This window comes from Dama dama, chromosome 12 (genome assembly GCF_033118175.1).
Source record: "Dama dama isolate Ldn47 chromosome 12, ASM3311817v1, whole genome shotgun sequence".
Lineage (NCBI taxonomy): Eukaryota > Metazoa > Chordata > Mammalia > Artiodactyla > Cervidae > Dama > Dama dama.
Window position 1 is genome coordinate 3,045,355 of NC_083692.1, and position 24,693 is coordinate 3,070,047.

Sequence of the window (24,693 nt, forward strand, 5' to 3'; positions counted from 1 at the left end):
CCCTCCTCCAGGAGATCTTCCCCACCCAGGGATCGAACCCAGGTCTCCGGCATTGCAGGAAGATTCTTTACCGTTTGAGCTGCCAGGGAAGCCGCCCCCCTCCCCAAGTTCTCTAATGCTCGGCTTTGCACCTCCTGCAGAGACAGTTCTCATGTGTTCACAGTCATGGAGCCTCCTTTTGATATTAGGTCTGATGCACATTAAAGCTTTAAGGTCTGGACAGGAGTTCGTCTGCATGCACTCCCTTCACATGGTCTCTCCCGAACCCTAGTTCTCTTATGTATCGCGAAGAGCACCTTACTGTGGGACATTTTCTCAGACTCATAGTGGCCTGAGGGCTGCTTTGGAACTGGAGGTTTTCTTCCTGAGAGCAGGCGTCCCTGTGAGGGCTTTCGACTTGGGTGATTTTTGTGCCCCCAGACCTGCTCTCAGACGCATGTCCCTCGCATTTATTATCAGGGATATGACAGCTGTTCTCACAGCCACTTCTCCATCAGCTGGTTAGGATGCTTCCCGTTGCAGCATCTTTTCCAAGGAATCAATTTTTAAATATATTTTAGAAGGTTACAAGGCTGTGGTTTTTCCAGTGGTCATGTATGGATGTGAGAGTTGGACTGTGAAGAAAGCTGAGAGCCGAAGAATTGATGCTTTTGAACTGTGGTGTTGGAGAAGACTCTTGAGAGTCCCTTGGACTGCAAGGAGATCCAAACAGTCCATCCTAAAGGAGATCAGTCCTGGGTGTTCATTAGAAGGACTGAAGTTGAAGCTGAAACTCCAATACTTTGGCCACCTGATGCGAAGAGCTGACTCATCTGAAAAGACCCTGATGCTGGGAAAGATTGAGGGCAGGAGGAGAAGGGGAAGACAGAGGATGAGATGGTTGGATGGCATCACCGATTCAATGGACATGAGTTTGATTAAACTCTGGGAGTTGGTGATGGACAGGGAGGCGTGGCATGCTGCAGTCCATGAAGTCTCAAAGAGTTGGACACGACTGAGCAACTGAACTGAACTGAGCAGAAGGTTGCAAAGTGAATTAGCCATTGGAGAAATTCAGGGGAAGACAGGGTTGGAGGAGCGAGATCCGCTCCAGAATTGCTATGGAGGGGCCCTCCTTCGTCTGCAGGCTTCCTGGCTTCCCCTTCCTCTCTGGTCCTGATGTCAACGGCAAATTAACCTTCTCAAAGCCCCACTTTCTTCTTAATTAGAGGAGTAGACTTACAGTCAGGATACTAACTTTCCAACCAGCTTCAATTCATGTCCCCTTGAAAGGGGAGAGTCCAGAGCACAGACATCCTTGGGAAAGTGAAATAGCCACCCTCGCACGAAGTCACTGCCGAGCTCTGAGTGCTGCTCACGTAGCAGTTTTTCTTTGGAACTGTTCGGTCCTGAACCAGTTCCAGACCATCAGCTCCTTCTTTTCTCCCTTTGAGTGACTTGACTCACATTTCATGTTCTTTATTTTTTAAAAAATATTTATTTGACTATGTTGGATCTCAGTCTCAGCACACGGGATCTTCGATCTTTGTTGCAACACACACGCTATTTTTCAGTTGCCGAATTTGAGGTCTTTGGTTGTGGCACTTGGGATCTAGTTCCCTGACGAGGGATCGAACCCAGGCCCCCTCCACTGGGAGCATGGAGCCACAGCCCCTGGACCACCTGGGAAGGCCCTGACTTAGGTTTTTTTTTTTACAGGAAGAGTTTATACACAGATTCTTTTACCAAATATATTATCTCTCTCCTTAATGTTTTGATCTTAAAAAACTGAAATGTTGACCTTGGTTTTCTGGGAGCTATTTATTCATATAATCAACTTTCCAAAGTTCTTCTCCGCTGCTTCTGTTTAGTCAGTAAGTTGTGTCTAACTCCTTGCGACCCTGTGGACTATAGCCCACCAGGCTCTTCTGTCTGTGGGATTTCCCCAGGCAAGAACATCAGACTGGGTTGCCATTTCCTTCTCCAGGGGATCTTCCTGACCCAGGGGTTGAACCCACATCTCCTTTGTCTCCTGCACTGCAGGTGGATTCCCTACCCGCTGAGCCTTCATTAAGTTCTTCTGGGTAGCTGTGACTGGGGAATTCTCACACTAGGTGTAGCCCTTCTTACATCTAGAAAAGGCTGGGCCAGGTCTCCAACACGCCACCCCACACAAGGGCCTGTTGCTGCCCCGCTTCCTGGGGAGGTCCAGAGTCACATCCTGGATGGAGCCCGGCTGCGCAGAGCCCTGACGACGTCCACACTGCCAGCAGCACTAAGCCTTCACGCCCACACTCTCCGTCCCTAGGTCTCTGTTTATAGAAGGTGGTCATCACTATAGAGGCTCTTTGTGACAATCAAGATGAGTGAAAAGTTGAGACAAAGCCATTGGAAGAGTAGGCTATCTCAAGGGAAGTCACGCCGGGAGAGTTTGAGGGCAGCCAGAATGAAGAGCAGAGAGGCGCTAATGACGTTTTAATGCTTTATAACCTAACAAAGCGAGTGAGTGTCGGTAAAAACTGTTAGGCACCAGGAACAAGAAGTTATATAATACTAACAGGAGAAAAAAATCAGGCCACTTGTTTAAGGAAGAAACGGATCGGTGTTGGGGTTGGTTCTGGTTCACACTGCGCGCGCGCGTGTGTGTGTATGTGTGTGTGTGTGTGTGTGTGTGTGTGTGTGTACGCACGCGCTCAGTCACTGCGGTCGTGTCTGACTCTTTGCAGCTCTATGGACTAGCCCACCAGGCTCCTCTGTCCACGGGATGGAGAGGGTTGCCATGTCCTCCTCCAGGGGGTCTTCCCGACCCAGGGAGCGAGCGCACGACTCCGGTTTTTCCTGTGTTGGCAGGTGGATTCTTTTACCACTGCGCCACCTGGTGTTGCTACCTCATTTTAGAGGGTTTTATTTCTGTTCTCTGAGAGTATAGAACATTTCATATCTTCTCTAACTATAGAAAATGAATGAACTTTGCATCTAGAAGAGCCTAGAAAATGGTCATATGTTCCCTGCTTTCAAATGAGTAAACTGAACTCCAGGGAGTAATAAAAAATCTTAATCCTGGCATTTGGTGGTTCTTTTATTGGTTTATAAAATACTTTTACATGTGTTACAGTATTTATTGTCATTACAGATAATAATTATAGCTTTGATTCCTTGAACATTTACCATGTGCAGATGCTGTGATGAGTATTATGCAGGGATTGTTAAATTTAACACAGCTCTGTGTTAGGATTCCCTGGGGCCTTAGCTGGTAAAGAATCTGCCTGCAATGCAGGAGACTTGGGTTTGATCCCTGGCTTGGAAAGATCCCCTGGAGAAGGGAAAGGACACCGATTCCAGTATTTTGGCCTAGAGAATTTTGTAGACTGTATGGACCGTGGGGTCACAAAGAGCAGGACACGACTGAGCCGCTTTCACTTTCATGTCAGGATTATCTCATTTTAAAAGTGAAAGCAATCATGAGTCTTACAGAGGTTAACTAATCTGCCCAGGTGGTACAGCTAGCTAGCACGTAGCATACGTCAGTAGTGTGATCTTACCCTCACAACCGTTTGATAATGCGTGATGTTAGTAGTGCCATGGGTCATGTTAGTCATTGTGATGGACCTGAGGCCAGTCTTCACTGTCCTAGTTAGTCAATGAATGAATGAGTCAACATCAGGAGTGCGTCAGTACACAAAAGACAAGCCGCGAGCTTCTGTGCCGTCGCTAGAGGTTGATGTCAGGTTTGCTCCTGAGATGCTGAGGGTCCAGGGCAAAAAGGGAGCCACAGCCAAGCACCGCGATGAGCAGCCACACCATAGAAGCTCCTTCTCCAGAGAGACGTAATCTTCCGTGACGTAGGGCGTGTCCCCCACGACATCTCAGAGAGAAGAGACTGATGAGTGGATGTTGGTATCTGCAGACAGTTCAGGAAATGGCAGCAGTGAACGGCATTAAGTTTCTTGAACTTTCTTCAGTGTATGTGTGCTCAGTCGCTTCGGTTGGGTCAGCTCTTTGCGACCCTGTGGATGATGGCCCTCCAGGCTCCTCTGTCCATGGGATTCTCCAGGCAAGAACACTGCAGTGGGTTTCCATGCCCTCCCCGAGAGGGTCTTCCCGACCCAGGGATCCAACCCATGTCCCTTGTGTCTCCCGCGGTGGTGGCGGGTTCTTTACCACTAGCGCCCCCTGGGAAGCCCTTCAGCGTAGGCCAGTGGTTTAATGCCACGTGTATCTGGGCAGCTCTGTGAAGGGCAAGGCCACGGGTGATCTCAGGTGGTTGGACTTCATTATGGAATGATTGTAGATCATCTTATATGAATAACAACAGCTAAGATTATGAGACTTTGGCTTAATCTGCCCAGTGTACATTGCCCCCACTGAATCCACAAACAGCTGTCTGTGCATTTTTAATCCTAGATTCATATAACATATGCTTGGGGAGGAAAATCAAAACAAAGAACATCAGAATTTTGTTTCCACTGGGTGATTAGATCATGCTTTATCCCCCCCACCCCCTTCTTTCTGTTTTCTTATATGGTTTCCCTTTCAAAACAAGGAACACATTTTACTTTCATACTTAACAGGAAAAAGAGCTCTCCAGGAGCTTACTTTTAATCTTCAACTTTAAACGATGGAAAAATCGAAGCAATTGCTTCATCACGATGGTGATTATGGACTGTTTGGCTCAGTGATGCTATCCAGGATCAGTTTAATTGAAAAATAATTTGTGTGGTGAGGTTAATGACTTTTGTTTGTTGCGATCTCATCTGAGCAACAGATCTTGTTTTGAGCAAGATCATTGACTATTAAAAGTATTCTTTTCCTAAATTTAAATGTCCATTTTCTAGTCTTTTATATTAAGTTGTAAAGACTTGTGTGTGTCTGTTTTGTGTATGTTTTGTTGTTTTGGGTTCTCCCTGAGGAACTGAGGCCACAGTATAGCAGATGGAGCTGGTGTTTGACTTCAGGTTTTAATTCACTTTGTTCTTTTCTATCGTTGGGAAACACGTGCGCATTATGCTGGTGGTTTAGTCGCTCAGTTGCGTCCAACTGTTTGCGATCCCGACAGGCTCCTCTGTCCATGGGGTTCTCCAGGCCAGAACACTGCAGTGGGTTGCCATTTCCTTCTCCAGGGATCTTCCTAACCTAGGAATCAAACCTGGGTCTCCTGCATTGCAGCAGATTCTTTACTGACTGAGCTGTGCACGTTATACTCATCTTGAAATCCTAGGACCATTTGTTGTTGTTTGTTTGTTTTTTGGCTAGTCTCAAGGCATGTGGGGTCTTATTTTCCAGACCAGGGATCGAACCCACACCCCCTGCATGGGAAGTGTGGCGTCTTAACCACTGGCTGTTGTTCAGTTGCTCAGTCATGTCTGACTCTTTGCGACCCCATGGACTGCAGCACGCCAGGCTTCCCTGTCCCTCACCATCTCCTGGAGTTTGCCCAAGTTCATGTCCACTGAGTCTGTGATGCCATCCAACCATCTCATCCTCTGTCATCCTCTTCTCCTCCTGCCCTCAATCTTTCCCAGCATCAGGGTCTTTTCTAATGAGTCAGCTCTTCGCATCAGGTGGCCAAAGTATTGGAGCTTCAGCTTCCGCATCAGTCCTTCCAATGAACACCCAGGACTGATCTCCTTTAGGATGGACTGGTTGGATCTCCTTGCAGTCCAAGGGACTCTCAAGAGTCTTCTCCAACACCACAGTTCAAAAGCATCAATTCTTCGGCGCTCAGCTTTCTTTATAGTCCAACTCTCACATCCATACATGACCACTGGAGAACCATAGCCTTGACTAGGTGGACCTTTGTTGGCAAAGTAATGTCTCTGCTTTTTAATATGCTCTCTAGGATGGTCATAGCTTTTCTTCCAAGTAATATGTCATAAGGAAGATGAAAGAAGTATTGTGACTTTCGTGACGGCCAGATGTCACACGAGCAGTATAGAGGAGAAGGCCTCTAAGAGTTTGAAGAGAGCGGCCCTCGCTTCCTGCCCGCGGTGTGGGCCTGAGCCGGGTGTGAGAGGCTGGTGGGGTCTGAGAAGGTGGAGCAGCGCAGAGGACAGGTGGCAGTGTCCAGCTTGTCCTCCAGCTCCAGGTGGCCCAGTGCTCTGCTGGAGGCAGCGTGCATGCGGACCTCGGTGTCAGGGTGGACTGAAGCCTGCACGGTCCGTTCCCGCGCAGACGTTGCCTGTCTGGTCTCTAGACTGTGCCCGGTGTTGGTCAGGGGTGGAGAGGAGGGGCTGTCACTCACTCTCCGTTGCTAGCAATGGGAAGGCCAGGTCCACACTTTCTCCTCTGGGGGGCTCTTTCTTCATGCCAGCCCTGTGTCTTTCGCCCACAGCCCCCCCACCCCATGTGTCCCTCCTCGCTCAGGTCCCACCCCTCGTGTTACAGCACCCCTCTTCCCTGCACGCCTTTCCAGCTTCACACCCAAGGTCCGTCTGGTCAAGGCTCTGGTCTTTCCAGTGGTCATGTATGGATGTGCGAGTTGGACTGTGAAGAAAGCCAAGCAATGAAGAATCGATGCTTTTGAATTGTGTGTTGGAGAAGACTCTTGAGAGTCCCTTGGACTGCAAGGAGATCCAACCAGTCTATCCTAAAGATCAGTCCTGGGTGTTCATTGGAAGGACTGATGCTGAAGCTGAAACTCCAATACTTTGGCCACCTGATGCGAAGAGTCTACTCATTGGAAAAGACCCTGATGCTGGGAGGGATTGAGGGCAGGAGGAGAAGGGGATGACAGAGGATGAGATGGTTGGATGCCGTCATCGGCATAATGCATGTGAGTCTGAGCCAGCTCTGGGAGAAGTGAAGGACGGGGAGGCCTGGCGTGCTGCAGTCCACGGGGTCCCGGAGTTGGAAAGCACTTGGCGACTGAACAAGAACACCAACAGAGCGCTCCCAGCTGTGACTCTGCTGATGTCAAGTCCCGCTGGAAACAGAACCCACCCTCCTTGGGGCGTTTTTACACGCCACACCAGCATGGAGTATGGCGGGTTCCTGTGAATGAATTGTGTTCAGAGTGAGTGGCCCTGCTGGAAGCGGGGAGTTGGGAAGCGGGAGATTTAAGGACCAGTTTGCCTGGAAGGAATAATGAAGCTTTAAATTCCAGAATAAGGTATCAGGACTTGGCACTATTAATGCTGAGGAGCCTTTGAAGGTTTATGAGCAGGAGATGTACTTAATAAAACAGGTAGTGATTCCTGTCCACGTCTGATAGAAATAAAGCCTTTTTGGTTCAGATTTTGCTATTCTGCTGTAAGCTGTTTTCACTCTTCCTCTTCGTTTTCCTCCCAGTGATATGGTAAAACTTGATTTCTTCCATTAAGACAGATTCTTTTCATTCCCCTACTCTTAAGCGTGTGGATGGAAGAGAATATTAGTCCTCTGAATTTCCTTTCCCATCTTATTGTGACAGCTCGCCACTGTTGATGCCATGAAAGTCCTTCTGTCCTTACAGTGTTTTTATGTGAACACATTTTATCCTTTTTTCTTCCCCCCTGCATGGCCGTCAAAGGTCATAATCTGAATTTTATTTCTCAAACTAAAAAGGCTTGCATTATTGCTTTTAAAAGTCAACTTAATCCTTTTAAGCCCTCATTTTTAGGCATTTTCAGTCCCTGGAAAAAATTAATATATGGCCCAATGAATGGTAGCCCTACCTTTTCTACTAAATCTCAGACCAGACCTTCAGTTTAAATAACTTGGCATTTCTGTCATTCTCTCCTTCCTCTCCTGGGTTTAAGCTTTCTGTGATAGCCCAAAACAAGATGACTCCTTTTTCAAGAGGGTTTCTTTCTGCATGCTGACCCTGAAAGTTAGAACTGTGAGCCACAAAAAAAAAAAAAAAAAAGAGGAAAAAAAAAACCTTTCAAGGAAAAATGTATATGGTTTTATTGTACTTTTTGAATATTTCCACCCCGGTAGTGAAAGATGATTACCCTCCTAGGAAACTGCTTAAAAACAAAAAAGGAGAAAAGATACCATTTCTCTCTATGATATATCTCCATGACATGTATTAAGTAGCTTGGAAAGGAATGTATACATTCAGTATAGAACATGAAGAGTCCTTTTGCCAAGAGTCATTTATTAGATGGAAAGGAATGCTCTCCGTGGTGTGGGAAATGCACAGAGCGGCAGAGTCCGGAAGGATTTGTGAAGATCGGTGGCCCCAGTGGTCTTTAAGGCGGGATCCTCAATCCTGGGTCCTTCCTGCTGGGGCACTTCCAGGGGCTGCTGGAGAGGGAAGCCTGGGGAGCCCAGCTCCTTGCACCCCGAGTGCCTTGCCTTCATCTTTACACAGTGGGATGTCCTACATTTATAAAGAAGAACCTTTCCTCCAGCTTAAAAAAAAAAAAAAAAAGTCTGAGAACCACTGACAGAGTCCATTTACCCAGTTTTTTTTAATTCATTTTTAATTGGAGGATAATTGCTTCAGAGTGTGGTGCGGGTTTCCCCGTACATTAACATGGATCAACCGTGGGTAAACACGGCGCCCTCCGTCCGAGCCTCCGCTCCCCGCCCTCCCCACCCCTCTGGGTGGCCGGGGCACCAGCCTGAGCTCCCTGAGGGACACGCGGCCTCCCCTCCGCTCTCGGTTCTACTTACCGTTGTATGTATATTTCACGGCTGCTCCCTCCATTCGTCTCACCTCTCCTGCCCGCGCTGGGTCCATAAGGCTGTTCTCCGAGTCTCTATTACCTGACCTAGGCAATTTTTGAACATCTTCTGGAAATTAATGATAAACACAACACACAGGTCTACATGATTCCTGTTGTTATGATCTTAACATGTAACTATAGCAAAGTGTATTTAGGTATCTTTTATCATTAGAAGAGTTTACACAGAAGACTCAACCTCGTATTTGGAATTAGAAGGTTCTCAACATTTTCTTTCACTCCAGGCGTGGACACAGGTAATGCATTTAGAGTTATGGCGAGTCTTTGTGAAGTGGTCATTTTAGGTTCGAATACTGTGACAGCAGGTGGAGCTCACAGTAGGAACTGTATTTCTAGGCCATTTAAAGAGCAGTAAGACGTTTAAAACTTTCATTCAAGTGTTTGCATCACAGGGCTGTAGGAATAACCAACCTTTATACACTGGCCTTGGGAAGTCATCATGCTTCTGCTCATGAGCACTCAGCTGGATGGAAACTGCCCTATCCTTTCTGGAAAAGAAACTTGCATTGGCATTGAATGTATTTGCATGTGCCATTGAGGATTAAGGCAAGTTAAAGGTGGGGTGGGGCTGAGGCTATAGGGATGTTCATGTGGTTTGATGTTGACTTAAAAACACAAGGTTTATGATCCTATGGGAAAACAGTATGAATGAACTTGATTACATTTATGGAGTTATTTGTATTATTAGGTTGTTTCTTCTTATTTTTTTTGGCCATGCCATGAGGCTTGTGGGATCCTAGTTCCCTGATCAGGGATCCAACCCAGGGCCCCTGCATTAGAAGCTTGGAGTCTTAAACTACGGAACTGCCGGAGAAGTCCCTGTTTCTTCTTTTTAAGTGGTAATAAGCATTGCAGTTGAAACCCACATATATTTTCTCCTAGGAAATAGTACAGAACATTTGCTTTTTACCCCCAAGATTATGAAATAAAGACCTGACTATACAGCTCCAAATAGTGATGAGTCTTCTAAATGTGTAATTTAAAAGATATTTCCCGCTCATGTACCTTTTTTTCCTTGTGAATCTGCATCACATATTGAACAATGCAGTTGTGCTTTTTTTTCTTATCATTTCCCAAAATCAAATGCAATAAGTGAAGAGCAAATGTTATGCATGTATTTCCTTTCCCTCTGAATTTTGTTTTTTACTGTATCATAGGTATTAAGAAATTGGGGTTTCTAAAATGATGATTTTGCTAGCCATGTGATTAAATAGTGACCTACTTTTTGGCATTAGTGTCCAGAGTTATAAGAGCATTTAAAACACACATTTTAATGCTTTTTGCTGAAAACTCTAATAGAAAAAATGTCTTCTGGTGGCGATAGTGACAAATATCCCACCTGCCAATGCAGTAGATGAAAGAGATGCAGTTTCGATCCCTGGGTCGGGGAGATCCCATGGAGGAGGGCATGGCAACCCACTCCAGTATTCTTGCCTGGAGAAGCCCATGGACAGAGGAGCCTGGCAGGCTATAATCCATGGGGTCACAAAGAGTCGGACATGACAGAAGTGACTTAGCATGCACGCATGAGTTTATTTACTTATTCAGCATGTGAGGAGTGCTTCTACAATCTAAACATCTTCCTAAACACTGGGGATGAACTTGACGACCGTGCTTCTCTCAGTGAGTCTCGGGTAGACGCGCAGCAGGTGATTACCGGGGGGCCTGATGAGAATGGGGCTGCATCGTTGCACGTCTGAGTGCCCAAAGCGTCTGCTGCCACTTGTTCTTACCTTTCATTCTTGGTTGTCTCCAAAGCATCAAACAGCTAGCATCTCCAAATCGCCACTCCGTCTCTCTGCCACCCGCCTCCCGCTTCCCCTTGTCTTTCCCGTCTCTTTAAACGACTCCTCAAACCTCCACTCAGGGCTTGTCCTTGGCATCTTCTTTTGCACACTCCGTGTCTAACCCTTCTTCTCTGCAGTCTGTCTGGAACCTTCCATTGCTCCCGGGTCCTGCTGCCTGCACCCTCCTGACCACCGATCTGGCCAGTAGGAGCCTAATGAGTCTCCTTTTCTCTATTTTGCTTTCTCCCTAGTCCTTTTTCAAAACAATAGCCAGAGAGATCTTTCCACGATCTTTCTAAATCGGATCTTGTCACTTCTCAATCCAGACTTCTTACTTGATTTCCTATTAACCGAAATAAAAACCACCTTATTTCCTGTTCAGCCGCTCCCTTTTTTCCCAGCCCGTGTCTTCACCACTGCCAAGCCGCAGGGGCCTTTTCGTTTCCTGCACTTCCCTCCCCGTGGCCTGGGCACATGCTCATTGCACGTGTGGAGTGCTCATCTTCTGACGCTTTAGCCAGTTGGTACCTTCTTACCGTTTAGGTATTCAGTTCAGTTCAGCCACTCAGTCATGTCTGACTCTTTGCGACTCCATGGACTGCAGCACGCCAGGCCTCCCTGTCCATCACCAACTCCTGGAGTTTACTCAAAGTCATGTCCGTTGAGTTGGTGATGCCATCCAACCATCTCATCCTCTGTCGTCCCTTTCTCCTCCTGCCTTCAATCTTCCCCAACATCAGGGTCTTTTCCTATGAGTCAGCTCTTCGCATCAGGTGGCCAAGGTGTTGGAGTTTCATTTAGGTGTTAGCCTCGGTGTTACCTCCTCTGAGAGATCTCTTCTTCACCAGAGTCCAATCTACAGGAGGATTTCTTTTTGTTTGTTTGTTTGTTTTCATGGCAATAGTAATTTATTGATATTAATTATTTCAGTTCCTGTTTTATCATTTGGTATACAGTTTAAAGGCTTTTAATGGCAACCCACTCCAGTATTCTTGCCTGGAGAATCCCATGGACAGAGGGGTCTGGCAGGCTACAACAGTCCATGGGGTCACAAAGAGTTGGACACGCACACACACTTAAGTAAGGGAGGAATTGATTTTTTTGTGTTCATTTACTCACTTTTTACTGGAGTGTAACTGCTTTACAACGTTCCCTTGGCTCCTGCTGCACAAGTGAATCAGCTCCAAGCGTACCTCTAGCCACTCGCTCTTGAGCCTGCCTCTCCCCAGCCTTGATCCTGCCCGACAGGAGGGCTTCTGTGACATGTTCACGCCCTCCTATTATCCCCCTCTTTGCACAAGTCATGGTTTGCAATTATTTATACATTTGTAATTGAACCTGCATAGTCTCTGTCTCCCCCAGTAGACCATTGGCTCCCTTGGCACAGGAAATCTGTATTTTCTCTTTTCCCTTCTATTTCCAGAGCTTAACACAGTTCTGGGCACACAGTCAGTCCTACAAAAGGATCATTTAAACACATAGATTGGCTTTTTTTTTTTTTTTTTGATGTGGACCATTTTTTGAGTCTTTATTGAATATCTTACAGTTTTGCTTCTGTTTTACGTGTTGGCTTTTTGGCCTCGAGGAATGTGGAATCTTGGTTCCTGACCAGGTATCGAAACTGCGCCCCTTACCCTGGAAGGTGACGTCTTAACCACTGGGCCACGAGGGAAGTCCCCAAGATAGACGTTTTCAAATTCCTAAATCTTTAACTACAAATAAGAAAACTATGGAAAATTTAGAAAACTATTTTCTACTTAAAAAAAAAAAATTGAAACTATTTTGGGAACTGTATGTAGCTCAGTATACCTCACCAAAAGGAAAAGGGTGCAAGTCCTTAAAAATTAGCACATGGTTACTGTGTGATTTGGGGCTATTTTTAAAAGAGTGATACATTTTAAAATGGAAATCCTGACTTATAAAAACGAACTGCTCTTTTTATATATTTAGGGCTCAGTTCACTAAAACGTTTAAATTCTTGGCTTCACTCTTTAAGCCTACTACAAAGATCACATTAGAATTCATTTTAATAGACATCGTGAGCGCAGTATCCAATCTCCTGTGATCACGCTGGGCTCTTTTATTATGAGGACCGCAGGAAGTAGAGCCCGAGGCTGCAGAACAGTCGTGGGGTGTCCCTGAGGCTGGGGACACTGCCAGCTCTGTTGTTTATGGGGTGTTCGCTCCACCTCTATCTGCGGTGTGCGATTGGTATTGACTTCTGAGAAACTACTTCTTCGCCCCGCTCTCCCAGCTGGAGAAAAACCTGTCGTAATGACACCTGGCTAGGAAAAAAGGGATCAAAGACACCCGTGGAGAGAAGAATCAGGAGACCTTGTGTTATAAGTAGTTTTAGTCCTGTCCGTTAGCTCTAGAGGGAAGACTGCCACACCTTCTCACGGTCATCGTCTCTGCTCCCAGAGGCAGCTACGATGTTTGTTGGAGTGTCTCACATGTTACTAATGTGGAGCCGACTTGGCTTTTAACAAAATGCCTCTTCAGCTTTAGAGATCTGTATGAATGAATACTGCTTACCAAAATCAAGATGACATTTGTGGGCGATAGTATCACTATCCATTTATGTTGACAGCTCAGCTGGTAAAGAATCTGCCTACAATGCAGGAAGACCCAGGTTCGATTCCTGGGTCAGGAAGATCCCCTGGAGAAGGGACAGGCTGCCCACTCCAGAATTCTTGGGCTTCTCTGATGGCTCGGCTGGTCAAGAATCCACCTGCAATGCGGGAGACGTGGGTTCTATCCCTGGGTTGGGAAGATCCCCTGGAGAAGGGGAAGGCTATGCACTCTAGTATTCTGGCCTGGAGAATTCTATGAACTACAGTCCATGGGGTCACAAAGAGTCGGACACAACTGAGCCGCTTTCACTTTCACTTTTTTCTTAAAGAGGAAGACAGTCATTTTTGGTAAACTTGTTTTTTTCCAATTTTTAGGGATACAACTTAAGGAGTTTTTAGACATCATAAGGAAAAAGAAGGAAGCTCAAGTGTATTGCAATGAAGTAAGACACATCTTCACGGCTTTTGACAGGCACTGTAAGTATCTTTAAAGTGTTTGGATATAAAAAATTGCTATTAAGGAACTGTGGATGGGAACATATACTCAGTAAATATTGGGCTGATCAAGACGTTTGTTCGAGTTTCTCCATAACATCTTATAGAACCTGAACTAACTTTTTGGCCAACCCAATAAATTAATATATTGGAAGGCTGTTTTCCTATATTCATTAGCTGTTATGGTAGATGTTGGTGTACATATTTTTTTCCTCCATCACAGCCTTAACCACATCTTGACCTTTACAGTGGATGAAATAGCATCGGCAGTAATCTGATTGTACTTATGATTTGCTTGCATTTTAATGGGGACGTCACAAGGGCTGGCCATGTGGGAATATAGGTGAAGAGCAACCTACGGAAGCTTGGGAGACCATAGGGCCTTTTCCTCTGACTCCTCCTTTGACCCACATGTGACTGGAGGCATTGTTTTCCCATGCTGGGGTGGCCGAGAAGGGTGGCTTTGGACCCACTCTTCACAGAATGCAGGGTTGAAAGACTCTTGGAGTCCAGGTTCAGTATTTTGGCTTCTGTAATGGTTTTCCTGTAAATAATAATGCAGTTCTAAAACCAAGCAAGAAAAAAAATGTAAAAAAAAAAATGTGAAAAAAAATGTGCATTTTGAGGAATGAATTATTTTGGCAATTCAAAGAGACCGGAAGCCTACTTCCTGTCTCTTAGTGCTACCGCTGAGTCCCATCGAGTCGGCAAGGGATGGGGCTGGAAGAAAGCTTCGGGAGCATCTGGGACTGTCCTGTATCACAGGAGTGATACTAGAGTAATCCAGTAATCCAGTGAGGCAACCTCAGATGACCTTACATGTAAAATCAACTGTAGATTACTGCTTTTCTCCTAGTTATATGTTAAAGTCTCACGCAAATATAATGGCTGAAATAGCAGTTCACAGGACTTTTAGTTTCCATGAATGTTATGTATTCTGCTTTCAAATAGATCGTGGATATTTAACTCTGGAAGATTTCAAGAAAGCATTTAAGCAGGTGGCTCCCAAGTTATCAGAAAGGATTATTCTTGAGGTATTCAGGTAAGGCATCAGTCTTTATGCATACACGCCCTTGTTTTACCGTTTGCCTGTGCAAATTTTCGGTTTTACGGAGAACACTCACTTATGCTTGTTTTTCACTAGTGGACGTGCTCCTCTCACAGGACATTGTCATGGTCCAGGGGAGAATTTTATAGTTAGCTGTTAGTCCATCCACAGCCTTGACAGTGGGCCCTAAAGTGGGTGGAGTGCTTGCATACCAGGAATGTGCAGGAATCGTTTGTTGGTAGGGGTGGAGAGGAGCAGAGAGAAAGTAGGGCTTCTTTGTGCAGTGATGTGTTGGCCACACAAAGCTCTGTTAACACTAATGGGGATGCCGGTGCTCCCTTGCGGTCTGCATTTCATCAGACACAGGTTACAAACAGCCTTTGAGTCGTATGGAGAATACAGGTGGGTTCCGCACTGGTGGACCCGTGCTGCGGTTCATGCACACTGAGAAAGTAGACGTAAGGACTGCATTTACGCCGTCCTTGTAAGCTGATCCTGACAAAATGGGCGAGTGGTGTAAACACTTCTGTCGGGACACTGCAGACTGAAGGTATCATAAGCGGTGTCAGCACACGCTGCTGTGAGAAAATGGCAGCGCTGCCTCTCCTCCGACTGCTCCCATGAGCTCCTCATCAGCCCTGTTGCCAGAAAACCCCAAATAACAAAGCTCGAACAGAAGAGCCGGAAGCACAGGGGCGTCCAGGGCTGGTCTGAGGGCAGCGCAGCTGTGAAGGGCCCAGATGCCTGCCCTTTCATTCTGGCCGCCTCAGCGCCTGGCTTCTCCCTCTAGCTTCCAGAGAGCTGCCGAAGTTCCAGCCATCACACCTGAATTCCAAACAGATAGGCGGAAAGAGAGCAGAAGATGGGCCTCTCTTTTTAAGGCCATCCATTGTTTCTTCATACATCCCCGTGACCGAAGCTTAGTTCCAAGGCCATGAGTAGCTATAAGGCAGAGGTGGGTCTGGAAAATGTAGTCTCTGCTTTGGGCACTCATGTGTGCTCAAATGGAATTTCTGCTATGAGGAAGAAGGAGAGAAGAGATGTTGGTGGACATCTGACAGGTGTTCCCATTTGGATTATAGTAATTTCATGAAATCTGACCAGAAGCCAGTCCTCAGTAGAAATTATCAAGCAGGTTATTTGAAATAAGAATCTACTCTCACTGTCATCAATAGTGACATATATGAAATTCTTTTGCTGCGTCATTTGCAAGCAGATTATTGAGCAAGCTATTGAAGAGCAGAGGAGTTCAAGCCAGTTGCAGACAAGGTACCCCAAGGCAGTATCACTCCGTTTATCCCAGAACATCACGGCCTCTCAGGTGCTGCGGTGTCTGTGTACATTCTGGGACGAGTGATGAGAGTCAATGCATTTATACCACATCGTGGTGGTTTTTCACAGAAAGAATGAAGAATTACTTCATTTTACTTTTACAAAAAGACAGGTGTCCACATTTGCTGACCTTTGGGTGTTAAACGGTTTTAGGAGCTGTCCCCTCATGCCACAAATGTAATTTTGAAAAATCCACTCAAGTACAGCCTTTCAAGGTAGAAACCATGTTTTAACAGTGAGTGGGAAAGTAACTGCTTCTCCAAAGAAACCTATGCTATAGGGAGAACATTTTTGAGAATGGATGTTTGGAAATGTGATTCTGTTTTTAAAAATATGTGTCACCTACTAAAACCTTTATATTTGCATGCTCAATAAGTCGGAAACAGTGTTCTAATCTGCTGACAAAAAGGAAGCATTGTGATTTGACAGCACAATTTTTTTAAAGTATCAATATAAAAATTTAATAGCTTTGATAAGTTAAGAGCAACTAACTAATTGATATCAGGAGAGATGAATATTTATTAGCTGAATCTCAATTAGCAATACCAACAAAATGGTTAACAAAATAAAACAAACCCCTTAAACTTTCTTATAATCAGAGGATAGAATTAAAAACTGAGAGATTCAGTGTCGCGATGCCCATTTCCTGTTTGGATCTGTCTACGTAAGACCTAGTATTAAAACAAGTTGACCTTGGGATTTCCCTGGTGGTCCCGTGGTTAAGAATCTGCCTCGCGGTGCAGGGGCCACGGGTGTGATCCCTCGTTGGGGAACTCACGTCCCGGATCCTGCGGAGCAACGAGGCCTGTGCTCCTCGACCACTGGGCCTCTGAGCCACAGCTGGAGACAGTGTGTGTGCCTCGAAGACCCTCGTGCCGCAGCAAAGGCCCTGCACAGCCAAATAAATAATAAATAAAGTATTAAAAAACATTGAAATCGCTCAGTCACAAAGAATTCACCCATGATGTTCAGAAATCATAAAGTAAGTGAAAATCACATTGTTCTTGTTAAGTGTTGTTAATAATTTCGAGTGATGGCAAAAACTTATTTGCCATGAATAAGTGAAATGTTTTTATCTTTGATTTTTTTTTACAAATTTCTGTATTTTATAATGAACATAACATATGAATACTGTAGCACATGTCCACATCATCTATCCATAAACATATTTGCATGCCCACAAATCCTGTACTTCCTAGGATGATGGTCAGAGTTTAGAGACCACTGCTGTAAACAGCTGGATAAGGCCTTCTAGTTCACCGAACCCAGCCTGCTTAAAGTCACATTTACAATATTATTTATAGCACCACATCCCCTGAAGCAGAATGATTGATGCATGATAAGAATGAAGTGAAATTGTGACACCAAAAGAGAGAAAGACGTTTCCTCAGTGTGTAAGCTGAAGTTGGCTGGAGACAGAGTTGTCTGACTTCCATCCGTCCCTGTTTCAGGGATGCAAATAGTCTTCAAGAGAAGGGAAAAGAAAAGCAGCTGCTGGGGCCGTTTGCGATGTGAAAGACGTCACATTTCTAGGGCTGGATGCTGTGGGAAGCCTGACTGGCTTTGACTTAGGTGCCCAGCCTGAGTGCAGTTCAGTCCCAGGTTCCCAGTTAGGCAGGGGAGAGCGGAGGTCTGAAGACCACCGCAGGGAGGCAGCCCGAGAGCGGGGCTTCCGGTTAGACCAGCCGCCTGTGGTTTAAAGGATGGAAGATTGCCAAATTCTTCCCCAGGAGACTTCTGAAGACCAGGAGGAGCCGCTCCCGGAAGTGCTTGCCCCCAGACACTTCACTGTGTGATAAACCAAGTCCCGTCTCCTCTGGCTGGTGTTGCTTACCCAGCCTCAGCATGTCTTCAACAGGGTCTGTCCTTTGTGCTGTGTTCATTGTGGCCTTTTTTTTTTTTTTCCTGTTAGGGTTTTATTTTCCCCTTATGCTTCTTTCTCGGGCTGTATACCTGCTGAGGTTTCGTTTCATTTTGTTATTTTGCTATATCTTGTTATTTTATAGTATCTCCCCTAAGCTTTTCTGTATCTGCTTTCATCTCTTATTTTATGGAATTGTTGGCTTTTATTGAGGGAAGCAGTTTTGAGGTTTTACTTTTAATGGTTGATTGCTTGGGGGCTGCTAATTGTAGCTTTTTTTCTCATAAATTAAGAAGGGAAGTTTTCTACCAAGGGAAAGGTTTTGAGTTGTATTTCTGTCTTAAACCAAGAGGTGATATCTTGTGTAAAAGCACACACAGGCACACAAAAGGTGCTTCTTTATATTACCTCTAAAGATATCATAAAATGCTTACTGTTTGGATTTCAGATTTCAAGGGGACTTCCGAGGTGGTGCAGTGGCTAAGACTCTACGCTCCCAGTGCAGGGGACCTGGGTTCGATCCCTGGTCGGGGAACTAGATCCCACATGCTGCAAATAAGAGTTTGCATGCTGGAGCTAAAGATCCCACCTGCCACAGCTGAGACCTGGTGCATCACACAAAACAAGCTTGAGGCTCCCCTCAGTGTTTGAACCTTACAACTTTGCTTTTCACTTAGAGCTGATAATCGTGACTTGTATACCTGCGTACTCAAATACTAAAGCTATGTCAGAGATGATGTTTCATTATTACTAAGAAATTCTTAGGAGATTCCATCCTTGAAGAACTCTTTTTTCCCCCACCCACTACAAATGACAGAAGTCTAAGAGGCATGAGGACTGTTGGTGTTCAGTCGCTGAGTCGTGTCTGACTCTGCAACCTATGGACTGCAGGGCGCCAGGCTTCCCTGGCCTTCACTGTCTCCTGGAGTTTGCTCAAACTCATCCGTTGAATTGGTGAGGCCACCCAACCATCTCATCCTCTGTCATCCCCTTCTTCTCCCGCCTTCAGTCTGTCCCAGCATCAGGGTCTTTTCCAATGAGTCAGCTTTTCTCATCAGGTGGTCAAAGTATTGGAGCTCCAGTTTCAGCGTCAGGCCTTCCAATGAATGTTCAGGACTGATCTCCTTTAGGATGGACTGGTTGGATCTCCTTGCAGTCCAAGGGACTCTCAAGAGTCTTCTCCAACACCACAGTTCGAAAGCGTCCATTCTTCAGCTCTCAGCCTTTATGGTCCAGCTCTCACATTCGTACATGACTACTGAAAAAAACCATAGCTTTGACTAGACGGACCTTTGTTGGCAAAATGATGTCTTTACTTTTTAATATGTTGTTTAGGTTTGTCATAGCTTTTCTTCCAAGGAGCAAGCATCTTTTAATTTCGAGGCTGCAGTCACCGTTCTCAGCCCCCCAAAATAAAATCTGCCACTCTTTCCACTTTCTCCCCATCTATTTGCCATGAACTGAGTAGTGCTGTTTGTCCAGTGAAATAAATCTGAGATAATAGGCTGTTTCTAGCGCTGCATGTTTAAAACAAAAAAATCTTTCCTCCTTAATACTAATAGACCTTAATGGAAACTTTGTAGTGCTTTTTTTTTTAAAAAAAAAAAAAAAAAGAAGAAGCAAGAACAGAAACACATTCAAAGCCCTTTAGTGACTCTAAAGGGTAAAGTTAAAACTGTTTAACCTGGCTCTCCAACATCTGGTCCCCTTTCCAAACTCATCTTTCATTCATCATCCCAAACTCCTCTGTCTCTTCTGGCATAACACTTGTTCCTTTCAATGTGTGATGTGTATTTATACTTCATTCTGTTGCCCTTGCTGGCAGTACCTTTCTCTACTTCTCACCTGTCCAAATTAGACCCGCCTTTCGAGGTCCTGCTCAATAAATACACACACACAGAAAAAGCCTTTTTTTGTTTACATTGAACAGTCTTCTCTCCTTTCTCTGAGTTTTGATAGATGGTCGTGTAATTTTTTTAATCACTTGATAAACGAAAATACAGTGTTGACAGTTATCTCCGTAAAGCTCCTTGAGTTTGCAAATTTATCTATAACTTCCATTGTTGTCAGTATGTTGCCTGCCTTATGAGTTCTAGTTACTGAATAATTGTTGGTCTGTTGCCACTTACTCCAAATATCCACTAACAGAAAAATCCTCACTTGCTGTCTTCTTTATGGTTTAATTTATTTCTTATAATCTAGCAAAGAGCCCTTTCAAGTGCAGTCAGGAGCTTTATAAGCACATACGGCTTTCCCTTCCATTTTCTCATTCTCCGTGTGACTTCTGTGAATTAACCTCGGATGGCCTCGCTCTGCCGTGTTTTGAGAGGCCTTTTCAGCTCCTGATTTAGCCCCAGCTGTCAACAGGGCCCGGCTTCACGTCCTGTCTTGACTTTACCCCCCACCGATGCCCATGGTATTTCCGGCTGGTGTGTTTCTCTGAGTGGGTATCTCTGCCTCTCCATGCCTAGGAGCCTTCTCCATCTCACTGTAAGCATCGAGGTTTGCACTTTCCCACCACCTGTCGTTTGCCAAAAAGCTCTGGGAAGCTTCTTCTGTTTTCCAGCCATGAAATGAAGAAGCATGGTTGGTCAGAAGGCCCACCGGTGTCCCAGAGTTTGAGTGCAGGTGGAGTGCCAGGTAGTAACGTCAGGCAGAAATACCGAGGCACCAAAATGTGCTTCAGTCACAGCTGGAGACACTTAGAGTGGTATCTGGTAATTTGGGTCTAAGTTTCATTCTTCATACCATGTGGGGAAGGTCAAAAAACATAGAATATCCAGCTCTCCTTTTGGGAGTATTAAAAATTGGTTGAATAATAAGAGCCTCATGACTTGTTGGATAATATATTTTCAGTGTCAGAGTGTCAGTGGGGTACGGGCTTAAGAATGCCATTTTATTTTTGTTTACTTTTTAAAGATTTTTTTTTTTAACGTGGACCATTTTTTTAAAGTGTTTATTGACTGTGTTACAATGATGCCTCTCCTTTATATTTTAGTTTATTGGCCACAAGGCATGTGGGATCTTAACTCCCAGCCCAGGGATCAAACCCACGCCCCCTACCCTGGAAGGCAAAGTCTTAACCACTGGATGCCAGGGAAGTCCCAAGAACGCAGTTTTCGAAGGGAGTGACGTGTACCCTCTGGTGTATGCCTTAGGTCACAGCCATGGGAGGAGAAAGGGGCCTCCCGACCTGGGGTGAAGTGAGCTCACGGGCCGAGTGGGAGAGGCTTAGAGAGCCAAGGGGCTCGGAGGGGAGTGACGGAGGATAGCGTGTATTTAAGGGAGAAAAATCGCATGTTTTTTCAAGTCGTTTGCACCTCTTCTAAAGAATTACTCCTCACCGTGACCTTTCGAGTCCTACATGTCCTTTCTGTTGGCGGCTGACTTGCTGGTGCCGTTTTCTCGGACAGTCTCTCTCTGAAGTTCCCCTGCCATTATTCCCTGCATCAGAATGACTTATAAATGGGCCAGGTGGCTTCCCCAGGATCACAGGTATTAGTAGTTATCCCCCTGCTCTGATGAATGTGATTGTCTATCTGAACTATCCACATACTTTTGTGTATAGAAAACTTAAAAAACGCTAGAAATCATCTCTCATTCTTCGTAACTATACATGGATAGCTGTTAACCAGCTGTCCCTGGTGTGTGAGTGTAATGACCAGATATCTAGACTTCTTGAGTTTCCAGTCTTTATTTCATGAGTTTTTGCATCTTCTCTGCAATGATAATGCCTTGGGTTTTCTTTCAGTTTTTTTTGGTTTCAAAATTTTATTGTCAGAGATTCCATTTTCTGATGATTTTCTTATACATGATCACTGAATGGGGAGTATGAACATATATAAGCTTTTCAAACTGACCTCAGAGTTTCTTTTCCCCGGGGACTTTCACATGTAATATGGTAAATACAACTGCACTTTAAGAACCCAGGGGGCTTCCCTGGTGGGGAAGACTCCACCTTCTAATGCTGGGGCTGTGGGTTCCATCCCTGGTCAGGGAGCTAGGATCCCATGAGCGTTAGGGACAGCTCAGCCCACAAACCACAAGCTACAGAGCCTGTACAGTTGGGAGCCTGTGTGCTGAAACTAAGACTCAGTGCAACCAAGAATAAATAAATAAAATTTAAAGTAAATGCAAAAGCCAGCTAGAGAAATATTGATACACTAATTGTTTTAAGAAAATGTCAGTTTTCCCAGGGGGTTCTTTTGCTTCATGAACAAAAATTATATCCTTGCATTTGAAGATGCTCTTTTTACCAGTAAATTTGAGAATTGGTGATGCAGGGATTGAAACTGGACCAGAAAACCAGTAGAGTGATGACTTCATTACATAGATTTTCAAGTAGAAGGCGGTATTTTGGTCTCTTCAGTTAAGCTAATTAGTTCATGTTAGAAGGATGTACTGTTTGATTGGAAGCAGCTTTTAATCTCTTTCACATTCTGAATGTCCAGGTTTTGTGGCCCTCTATCATGTTAGACCCATCCAGATGCAAATTCTGTTCTTCCTTCAAGGCCCAGGTGTTAAGGTATTTCTTTTCTTTTTTTTTTTTTTTTTTTTTATTAGTTGGAGGCTAATTACTTCACAACATTGCAGTGGGTTTTGTCATACCTTGACATGAATCAGCCATAGAGTTACACGTATTCCCCATCCCGATCCCCCCTCCCACCTCCCTCTCCACCCGATTCCTCTGGGTCTTCCCAGTGCACCAGGCCCGAGCACTTGTCTCATGCATCCCACCTGGGCTGGTGATCTGTTTCACCATAGATAATATACATGCTGTTCTTTCGAAACATCCCACCCTCACCTTCTCCCACAGAAAAAGAGACACAGAAGTACAGAACAGACTTTTAAGGTATTTCTTATCTTGAAACCTGACCCCACCGACAGCCTGCCCACCACCTCTTAACCCTGAAAAGGAAATCGTCTCCTCTTTTCCTACTGGAGTGTAATTGCTCTGTAACGCTGAGTTGCTTTCTGCTGTGAAGTGGCTCAGTCGCATGTGTACATGTACCCCTCCCTCTTGGGCCCCCCGCCGGTGCCTCTGGGTCGTCACGGCACCGTGAGCCCCCTCTGCTGTGCTGCAGGTTCTCGTCGGCCGTCTGATTCACACCTGGTCGTGCGTTTGCTTCCCTGGTGGCTCAGATGGTGAAGATCTGTCTGCAGCACAGGAGACCCGGGTTTGATCCCTGGATCGGAAAGATCCCCTGGAGAAGGGAGTGGCAACCCACTCCAGTGTTCTTGCCTGGAGAATCCTATGGACAGAGAAGCCTGGAGGGCTGCAGTCCCTGGGGTCACAAAGAGTCGGGGACGACTGAGCGGCTAACACACACACAGTGTGTTTATGTCAAACCTGATCTCCTGATTCATCCCACACTCCTCTTACCCCCACGTCTCTACGTCTGCATCTCTGTTCCTTCCCAGAAACTAGGTTCAGCTGTACCATTTTTCTGGATTCCACCTGCATGCGTTAACATGCATAAACAGCCTCAGTGTCCGACAGACGAATGGATAAAGAAGACGTGGTACGTACAGTGGAATATTACTCGGCCATGAAAAGGAATGGAATTGAGTCGTTTGTAGAGCTGTGGGTGGACCTGGAGCCCGCCCCACAGAGATCAGAGAGACAGAGACGTGTTAACACGTGTGTGTCCTCTTCAAACTCTGATCTGTCATACATATCTTCTCTGTGCTTACACATAGGTATTTGTATGCATCAGTTATATCCAGTTTTAGAAAATGAGCTTGAAACGAACAGGCACACGTGGGGTGCACAGCCTCACACTCGCAGAGCACATTTCACGCATGTCAAGCAGGTGACTAGACTTGATGTAAATGAGCGGCTTATGTAGTGAACACACTTCTTAGTCTGCTTTTTCCGCTTTGCGCACTAAACACCTCCCCAGTGCTGTATCAAGCCCGCATGTTGTAGAAAGCACCAGGGCTGGGGTCAGGACCCTGGATGGACTGCAGAGTGCGGTCAGCGCCAGGCCAGGGGAGCAGAAGACGCGAGTCTCGTCCCGCCCCGCCTCTTGCCCCTCCTTCCACGAGTCGCCGAAGCTCTCTGGCCCGTACCCTCCGTGTCTCTGCCTGGAGGGGGCTGTGCCGAACGTCCTGGCAGCTCTTCTTCTCATTCCAGAACCCACCAGCAGGGTTATCCATCACGGAGGGTGGCATGCCATCTCCTTGATTTTCTCTGCATATCCCAGACAGCATTCAGAGTCCACCACTGCGTGAATACAGATGTGGTCTGTCAGTGTGACAAAGACTGCTCTCGAGAGAAAATTACTGGGCTTGACAGCTCTCCAAGCCTGGGTTTCGGTTTTGAGGTGTCAGTATAACAAGTGTTACGGTCAACGTTTCCAACCACTCATCTACATATATGGTTGAATACACTGTTCTTGCTGTGATGCCATGAGGGCTATTTTTCTTTTAATCCAACTGTCACCTGCGAAACTGCTGCCACGGTTTCTTTCTTACGACCGAACGTTGCTAACCCTCTCGGTCATCCTTGCAGTTGGTGATAGGCGCATCTCGTGAATGTATTCACGCTATTTTCCTTCAAAGAAAAGAAGAATCCCTCTCTTACATTTTTCTCTTGTAATAGACAGCTAACTTCTGGGTGAGAATTTTGACAGTTCTGTGTGTTGCATTTATAAGATAAGAAAAACTTGTATTTAATAAATTTACATTTTACAGGAAATATTTAAATTAACATTGTTTAAGATGTCCTCAAAAGGGACTTCCCTGGTGGTCCAGTGACTAAGACTCCGTGCTCCCAGTGCAAGGGGGAGAGTTCAGTCCCTGGTTGGGGAAACAGATTCCCACATGCCGCCCCTAAAAAAAATACAAACGTGTCACAGTGAAGGTCAAAGATCCCGTGTGCTGCAGCTGAGACCCGGCTCAGCCCAGTAAATAAGTAAAAAAAAAAGATGGCACCAATTAAAAAGGT

At 45.5% G+C, this 24,693-nt stretch overlaps 1 protein-coding gene across 12 annotated transcripts in view; it reads left to right on the forward strand.

Annotated features, from left to right (window-relative positions):
* EFCAB11 (EF-hand calcium binding domain 11) overlaps window positions 1-24,693 on the forward strand; it is a 241,774-nt gene that overhangs the window by 8,414 nt on the left and 208,667 nt on the right. For 8 of the 12 annotated variants that reach the window (XM_061156448.1, XM_061156444.1, XM_061156450.1 and 5 more), the window contains exons 4-5: window positions 13,384-13,485; window positions 14,455-14,545. In XM_061156448.1, coding sequence (XP_061012431.1) covers window positions 13,384-13,485; window positions 14,455-14,545 — 193 coding nt within the window. The other 4 variants (XM_061156456.1, XM_061156452.1, XM_061156446.1 and 1 more) reach the window with 4 other exon arrangements.